This window comes from Trachypithecus francoisi, unplaced genomic scaffold (assembly GCF_009764315.1).
Source record: "Trachypithecus francoisi isolate TF-2019V2 unplaced genomic scaffold, Tfra_2.0 Lachesis_group3, whole genome shotgun sequence".
NCBI lineage: Eukaryota > Metazoa > Chordata > Mammalia > Primates > Cercopithecidae > Trachypithecus > Trachypithecus francoisi.
The window spans coordinates 148,536,382-148,545,401 of NW_022681468.1; the positions used below are offsets into that span (position 1 = coordinate 148,536,382).

The following is a 9,020-nucleotide window of genomic DNA, read 5'->3' on the forward strand; positions in this document are numbered from 1 at the left end:
TCTTCTGACCTCGTGATCCGCCCGTCTCGGCCTCCCAAAAGTGCTGGGATTACAGGCTTGAGCCACCGCGCCCGGCCTAACTTTTGTATTTTTAGTAGAGACAGGGTTTCATGACCAGGCTGGTCTTAAATTCCTGACCTTGTGATCAGCCCACCTCAGCCTCCCAAAGTGCTGGGATTACAGGCGTGAGCCACCGCACCCGGCCTGAAGAACTTTGACTGGAACAATAAGTGGCAGCATGGACAGGCGGAGGGAGCACTGGGCTGGGAATGGAGGCCTGGGCAGATAGCTCATGCCACTGCTTCCTGGGACCTGAGTCAAGCCACCTCTGGGCCGTCATGTCTTCATTAACAGATCGGATGAGATGACCTTTTTTTTTTCTTTTTTGAGACAGTCTCACTACATTGCCCAGGCTGGCTTGAACACTTGGGCTCAAGTGATCCTCTGGCCTTAGCCTTCTAAGTAGGTGGGACTGGTAGCTGGGACTACATACATGTGTCATTCGCACCTGGTGAAATGATGTTAAAGACCACCACTTCTATCCCCACCCTCCGACTCACACTATAGATACCTGTACATAATCCAGTTTTATAATTCTACAAATAAAACACCTCAAAATATTTGGTCTGGGATCTGAAGAAGCTGCTGTTTGAGGTTGGATTCATCTGCTTGACCACACACAGGGAATATGGCAAATGAGTTGTGTATTGATTATCTTTGCTAGCATTGTCTCTTTTTTTTTTTTGAGATGGAGTCTCGTTCTGTTGCCCAGGCTAGAGTGCAGTTGCGTGATCTCAGCTCACTGCAACCTCCTCCTCCCGGGTTCAAGCGATTCTCCTGCCAAGGCGTGCACTACCACGCCTGTCTAATTTTTGTATTCTTAGTAGAGACGGGTTTCACCATGTTCTTCAGGCTAGTCTCGAACTCCTGACCTCGTGATCCGCCTGCCTCAGCTTCCCAAAGTCCTGGGATTACAGGCATGAGCCACTGCACCCAGTGCATTGTCTTTTTATTAATCCTTCTATTTGTGTACATTTGTACCTAAAATGTACAACTTCCAATTTTCTTTTCTTTTTTTTTTTTTTTGAGAGGGATTGTCTCTCGTCGCCCAGGCTGGAATGCAGTGGCGTAATCTCGGCTCACTGCAACCTCCACCTTCTGGGTTCAAGCGATTCTGCCTCAGCCTCGCAAGTAGCTGGGATTACAGGTGCCCGCCACCATGCCTAGCTGATTTTTGTATTTGTAGTAGAGATGGGTGTTCGCCATGTTGGCCAGGCTGGTCTCGAACTCCTGATCTCAGATGATCCGCCCACCTTGGCCTCCCAAAGTGCTGGGATTACAGGCGTGAGCCAGCACCCCGTGCCACAACTTCCAATTTTCAACAATTGGTTTATTTAAAAAATAATCAGTTTGGATACAAATCAGTATTTCAGCTTTTTTTCTTTTTAGAAAATCATGTACTTTACTATTGATGGATTGATTGATTGACTGATAGGGTCTCTCTCTGCTGCCTAGTCTGGAATGCAGCGACTATTCACAGGCATGGTCATAGCACACTGCAGCCTTGAACTCCTGGGCTCAGACCATCCTCCTGCCTCAGCCACCCGAGTAGCTGGAACTATAGGCACGCACTACCACACCCGGCTTGTAATTTCGCTCTTGTTGCCCAGGCTGGAGTGCAGTGGTGCAATTTCAGCTCACTGCAACCTCTGCCTCCCGGGTTCAAGCGATTCTCATGCATCAGCCTCCTGAGTAGCTGGGGATACTGATATGTGCCACCACACCCAGCTAATTTTGTATTTTTAGTAGAGACGGGGTTTCTCCACCATGCCTGGCCCATGAAATCAATTTTTAAAAAGCAAATTACAGGCCAGGTGCAGCGGCTCATGCCTATAATCCCAGCACTTTGGGAGGCCAAAGCAGGCAGATCACATGAGGTTGGGAGTTCGAGACCAGCCTGACCAATGTGGCAAAACCCCGTCTCTACTAAAAATGCAAAAATTAGCCAAGCATGGTGATGGGCACCTGTAATCCCAACTACTCGAGAGGCTGAGGCAGGAGAATCGCTTGAACCTGGGAGGTGGAGGTTGCGGTGAGCCGAGATCATGACATTGCATTCCAGCCTTGGCAATAGAGCAAGACTCCATCTCAAAAAAAAAAAAAAGAAAAAAGAAAAATCTAATGAGATTGTAGAAGGAAGTAAAGGAGTAAAGGAGTGGAGGTAAGGAAGCCTGTGAACCACTGGACTAGAGGCCCTTTCCTTCCTGTGGAAAAGCTCAGTTCTTACCATCTGAAGACAGAGGTGGCTGACTGCAGTAATAATATAAGGAGTCAGAAGGGTACCCTGTCCCCCATTTTATATTGCCTAAGAACCAGCCTTTCCATATTGCCTGACAGTCAAATTGTTAAAGTTGCTTATTTTGTTTAAGGAAGCAATTTTCAAAGTATGTTCACACCCTAAAGATGTTAATAGAATTCCCAGGGGCTTGAGGATTGGTTAAGTTTAAGACAGATTTAGTGAAACAGTGTTAAATTCTCTTACTCAATTCTCGCAACTATTGAACTGTGCTTGTTATTTTTCTCAGAAGGGGATTTAGCATTTAACTCTTCAAGGATCTTTATGTTTTCTTGGGCCATACTTTAGGAGTAGCTGGCTTAATGCAGCACCTCAAAGAGGACTACATTTTGGGTGGGATTTCAGAAAGCCCCACCAGACTGATTTAAATCAATAAGGAACTAGTTAGGCTCACGCAACAAGAATGTTTGGGATAGACTGTCCATGCTGGTACAGTACCTCACTGATGTCCAGGAACCAGGCTTATTCTGTGTTGTTGGCCTGGCATCCATAGCTCATATTACTCACCTCATGGCTCCAGGGTGGCCTGCAGTGCCACCAGACAGCATATCTGTATTCTGGGTAAGAAGAATAAGGAAGGGCAAAATGCAAAGGACTCTCCCTTAGTCTTTGTCTTCTTATCCAGTCACCTAGATAAATTCTGCTTACATCATTGCCTAGATGAGAAGATAAGGGTTTCAGCCTTTTAGCTGTTATTTAGTCACATGATGGTAAAGATGGGGATACATTCTGAGACATGCAATGTTAGGCAATTTTGTAGTTGTAGGAACATCATAGAATGTACTTACATGAACCTAGATGATATAGCCTACTAGACACCTAGGCTATGTGGTGTAGCCTATTGTTCCTAGACTACAAACCCATACAGCATGTTACTCTTCTGACTACTATATGCAGTTGTAATAAAATGGTAAGTATTTGTGTATCTAAACATATCTGTGGCTGGGCATGGTGGCTCATGCCTATAATCTCAGCACTTTGGGAGATGGCAGAGGGAGAACTGCTTGAGCCCAGGAGTTGAAGGCCTGCCTGGGCAACACAGTGAGACCTCATTGCTACAAAAAATTTTGAAAAATTAGCCAGGCGACTGGGTGCGGTGGCTCAGACCCGTAGTCTCAGCACTTTGGGAAGCGGAGGTGGGTGAATCATGAGGTCAGGAGTTCGAGACCAGCCTGGCCAATATGGTGAAACCCTGTCTCTACTAAAAATACAAAACTTAGATGGGCGTGGTGGCAGGCACCTGTAGTCCCAGCTACTCAGGAGGCTGATGCAGGAGAATCGCTTGAACCTGGGAGGTGGAGGTTGCAGTGAGCCGGGATCATGCCATTGCATTCCAGCCTGGGTAACAAGAGTGAAACTCTGCCTCAGGGGGAAAAAAAAATTAGGCATGGTTGCCATGCACCTGTAGTGTAGTACCAGTTACTTGGGAGGCTGAGGTGAGAGGATCACTTGAGCATGGGAGGTGAGGCTGCAGTGAGCCACATTCACACTCCAGCACTCCAGTTTGGGCAACAGAGTGAGATCCTGTCTCAAAAAAAAAAAAAATATATATATATATGTCTAAACATGGAAAAGGTACGGTAAAAACAGGGTACTGTAATCTTTTTTTAAGATTGTTTTGGCTAGGCGTGGTGGCTCACACCTGTAATCCCAGCACTTTGGGAGGCTGAGGTGGGCAAATCACGAGGTCAGGAGATTGAGACCATCCTGGCTAACACAGTGAAACCCCTTCTGTACTAAAAATACAAAAAATTAGCCGGGTGTGGTGACGGGCACCTGTAATGCCAGCTATTTGGGAGGCTGAGGCAGGAGAATGGCGTGAACCCAGGAGGCAGAGCTTGCACTGAGCTGAGATTGCGCCACTGCCCTCCAGCCTGGGCAACAGTGCAAGACTCTGTCTCAAAAAAAAAAATTAACTTTTAGGTTTAGGGCTACACATGCAGGTTAGTTATGTAGGTCAACTCTTGTCATGGGGGTTTGATGTATAGAATATTTCACCACCCAGGTACTAAGCCTAGTACCCAATAGTTATTTTTTCTGTTTCTCACCTCCCACTCCGCCCTCTGGTAGGCCCCAGTGTCTGTTGTTTCCCTGTTTGTGTCCATGTGTTCTCATCAAAATACAGTATTATAATCTTACAGCACCACCATTATAGATGTGGTTGGTCATTGACCAAAACATTATTATGCAGTGCATGACTGTATTTGAGGGCATCAAAGGAAAAGGGGGATGGTGATAGCTTTACTTTTAATCTCAATAAAGAGTCCCTCTGATTCCCAAGACCCTTGTAATTCCCGGCTCTTGGTCTTCCAGGTGCTACGCATGATGGTCGGAGTAAATATCTCAGATGAGCAGCTGGGCAGCATCGCAGACAGGACCATTCAGGAGGCTGATCAGGATGGGGACAGTGCCATATCTTTCACAGAATTTGTTAAGGTCGGTCACTTACCTCTTTGTTTGAAAAAGTGATGTTGGCCGGGCACGGTGGCTCAAGCCTGTAATCCCAGCACTTTGGGAGGCCGAGACGGGCGGATCACGAGGTCAGGAGATCGAGACCATCCTGGCTAACACAGTGACACCCCGTCTCTACTAAAAATACAAAAAAAATTAGCCGAGTGAGGTGGCGGGCGCCTGTAGTCCCAGCTACTCCGGAGGCTGACGCAGGAGAATGGCGTAAACCCGGGAGGCGGAGCTTGCAGTGAGCTGAGATCCGGCCACTGCACTCCAGCTCGGGCGACAGAGCCAGACTCCGTCTCAAAAAAAAAAAAAGAAAGAAAAAGTGATGTTTTACTGCACAGGAGGAAGTGGGGAGAACATGACTCAGATAAGAGCTTGGGAGTGTTGTGACATTCCTAACCTTCGTAACTGTTCCTGATTTTCTCCCCCAGGTTTTGGAGAAGGTGGATGTAGAACAGAAAATGAGCATCCGATTTCTTCACTAAAGGAGACCAAACTGTTCCTTGCGGTCTAGTATTTAAGAACTGGAACTTGAAAGTCCCCCTTCCACCAACTCCACCTTCACCCCCTCATTCCCCTTCTCCCAAAGTACTACTGCTGTTGCATGACAACCCCAAATATGTTCTGTCAACACAAACCTGCCTTTGGTGTATAAACAGGGCATTACAGAATGGTACACCCTATCTATTTCTGTTCAGTATCCATTCACTAGTTCTTCATTTATAAATATCTTCCCTATTCAGCTGCTGAATGCCACACATCCATCCAGTCTGAGAAAGTGAGAGAGGCAATCATGCCAAGAACAAGCCAGCAAAGCTCTTTCACCAGGTGTAGACTGTAGCCCTGCTGCCTTCCCTCCAGCGAGTCTGCCAGCATGCTTTATCCTTTTTATACGTTCTTTGCTTCCTACTTCTGTGTCATCCAACATACTGTTCACTTACTCTGGCAGTCTTTCTGCCTTTCATTAAGCCTCAAAATCTCCTCTGTTCTACTTGGCACCACAAGCTATGCCCTATATATGTATTTCTGACTTGGCAGGATAGTTCAGGGGTCTGGCAGTTTTTATTTACCTTCATTATTAAATGGGCCTCTGGGATGTTGCCTCTCCAGGAGCTTTTTGGTAACCAACATTTCTCTCAAAGTATGAGACCATCCTCTGCACTCTGCTCTGTCATCAAAGGCTGCTAGGTGGAGATACCCTTTTTGAAAGGTGGCCTTGGTGAGAGGTATGGAGTCAAGTCTTCTAGGCTGTTTGCCCACATCACTCTACCTCTGGCCTCTGATTCTCAACTTTGTACCTGTGTGGCTCCTCTTGTTAGTGCAATGTTGACTGTTAAAAAAAAAACAGCAGTATGCTTACAGGTTTGCTTAGTTTGGGGACACTGTAACTACCAGAATGGCTGCTCTGACAATATGCCTAGGGACTTTCTCATGGCTTTTATTAACAAGGAGGCTGGGCACCCTATAAAGCCTCATGCATTCACCCCTTTGCAGCATGGTTTATGCCTCAGTGTTATGTGCACTGGAATGTTTTCCACTTCACATTTCCAAGTAGAAAGATTAGTGTTACGGAAGTGCCTAATATCCCAGTCCAAATTTATTTATTTATTTATTTATTTTTTGAGACAGAGTCTTGCTGTGTCGCCCAGGCTGGAGTGCAATGGTGTGATCTCCGCTCACTGCAACCTCAGCCTCCTGGGTTTAAGCAATTCTCCTGCCTCAGCCTCCCAAGTAGCTGGGATTACAGGCACGCACCACCATGCCCGGCTAATTGTTTGTATTTTTAGCGGAGACAGGGTTTCACCATGTTGGCCAGGCTGGTCTTGAACTCCTGACCTCGTGATCCACCCGCCTCAGCCTCCCAAAGTGCTGGGATTATAGGCGTGCGCCACCGCGCCTGGCCCCAGTCCAAAATATTTAAAGATTGCTTCCTTAGTGTCTTGAAGTTTTGCACAAAATTCTTTTTTTTTTTTTTGAGACGGAGTCTCACTCTGTTGCCCAGGCTGGAGTGCAGTGGCGGGATCTTGGCTCACTGCAACCTCTGCCTCCTGGGTTCAAGCAATTCTCCCGCCTCAGCCTCCCAAGTAGCTGGGTTTACAGACGTGGCCACCATTCCTGGGTAATTTTTGCATTTTTAGTAGAGACGGAGTTTCACCATGTTGACCACGTTGGTCTTGAACTCCTGATCTCATGTGATCCTCCGACCTCGGCCTCCCAAAGTGCTGGGATTACAGGCATGAGCCACCACGCTCAGTCACAAAATTCTTTATGAAATTTACACTTGGCAAATGTTAATAATGGAAGCCATAGTCTGCTCCTAATACATGTCCAAAGCATTGACTATTGTATCATTAGCTGCCTGGTTACATTAGCTCCCTAGCTTCTTGTATAGACCACTGCTAATCCCTTAAAAACAAGAGGTCTGGCACTAGTAGCACAACCTAAGGTGGCATTACAGGTCTTTGAGCAAGCCACAGCAACTTTTCTGCCAAAGTCAGTAGACTTCAGTGAATCAGGCTGCTGCTATCCTAATGTATGTGTCTATGAGTCTATTTATCCACACATCTACCCTTGGCTGACTTTCTCTGACTCATTGCTTGCTTGCTTGTTTCCTTGCTTTGGAAAACTATTGAAGATGTGTAGGTAATTCTTTAGGAAGGGGATTGCTACAAAAATACCACTGCAAAAGGGTGGAAAAGGGTGGAGAACAGGGGGAGTAGCCTGGCTGGATGGCTCAAATGTAAATGAATGAGGAATTCTTTATGAGTATCAGTCACACTTTGTGATCAAGTGATGTAATATAGGAATTAATGTAAAAGGGAAGAATGTCTGATACTGATCTATTAGAGAGGTACTTTAGAGGCTTCTTGATTGGCATAAAGTTCCTAAGGTTATAGCTTTTCCCTCCTTTTGGCTGTATAGCAAAGTGTTTTAATCCAAGGTTGTGCCTTACTGTTCCATTAAAATTGTATCTTCGATCCATCAATAAATACTTGTGGTTGAAACAAAATAACTTTTGTCCATTTTACAAGAATTTTATGTAACTTAGTCCCTTCAAGTTTGAAATCAGTGTCTCCCTAACTCAAGTTTATGTCTGTACTGTCCGCTGCAGTCTACTCTGCTGCTGCCTGGACATATGAAGGGGAAACATTCTTCGAGGGGCCAGCACTTTTGGCCTCTAGACACAGTTTTGTCAGCTGTGGCCACTTCCCATTCATTCCAGCTAAGATGCAATTTCTGTGCTTGACTCCCCGACTCCTTAAATGTAGAAAAAGCCTAAAAATCCAGTATCTGTCTATTCCTTGTGAAGTTGCCCACCTCCTCATTCATGTGCAGCTTCAGTGGTGACATACCCTGCTTTTACATGGCCTTTTCTTTTTTTTTTTTTTTTTTTTGAGACGGGGTCTTTCCCTGTCACCCAAGCTGGAGTGCAGTGGCGTGATCTCAGCTCACTACAAGCTCTGCCTCCCGGGTTACACCATTCTCCTGCCTCAGCCTCCCGAGTATCTGGGACTACAGGCGCCCACTACCACGCTCGGCTAATTTTTTGTATTTTTAGTAGCGATTGGGTTTCACCGTGTTAGCCAGGATGGTCTCAATCTCCTGACCTCGTGATCCGCCTGCCTCGGCCTCCCAAAGTGCTGGGATTATAGGCGTGAGCCCCCGCGCCTGGCCGGCTTTTTCTTTTTTGAGATTGAGTCTCACTCTTGCCCAGGCTGGAGTGCAATGGCACAGTCTTGGCTCACTGCAACCTCTACCTCCCAGGTTCAAGCAATTCTCCTGCCTCAGCCACTTGAGTAGCTGAGACTACAGGCACGTGCCACCACACCTGGCTAATTTTTGTATTTTTTGGTAGAGATGGTGTTTCACCATGTTGGCCAGGCTGGTCTCCTGACATCAGTTGATTCACCTGCCTCGGCCTCCCAAAGTGCTGGGATTACAGGCGTGCACCACTGCACCAGGCCAGGAATCTGCATTTCTATGCATTTCTATGAATCCACCCAGATGACAGCCCTCTTGGTGTTTGGCAAACACAGTACGCTGGGCCCCGCTTGTCATAACCCTGAAGAGGAGCCACCCCATATATACCCTTCCTGTTGTCTCACGCGTCCTTGTGAAGAGTCGATCAAACAGGCTTCGTGTGAGCAACAAGGCTGTTTATTTCATTTGGGTGCAGGCAGGCTGAGTCCCAAAAGAGAGTCAGCAA

The 9,020-nt window shown here is 46.5% G+C and overlaps 1 protein-coding gene across 1 annotated transcript in view; it reads left to right on the plus strand.

Moving 5' to 3' along the window:
* CHP1 (calcineurin like EF-hand protein 1) overlaps positions 1-7,823 on the plus strand; it is a 58,405-nt gene extending 50,582 nt beyond the window's left edge. The window contains exons 6-7 of the mRNA XM_033190463.1: positions 4,670-4,792; positions 5,245-7,823. Coding sequence (XP_033046354.1) covers positions 4,670-4,792; positions 5,245-5,298 — 177 coding nt within the window. The 3' untranslated portion in view covers positions 5,299-7,823. The remainder of the gene's footprint in view (positions 1-4,669; positions 4,793-5,244) is intronic.
* The last annotated feature ends 1,197 nt before the right edge of the window (positions 7,824-9,020 follow it).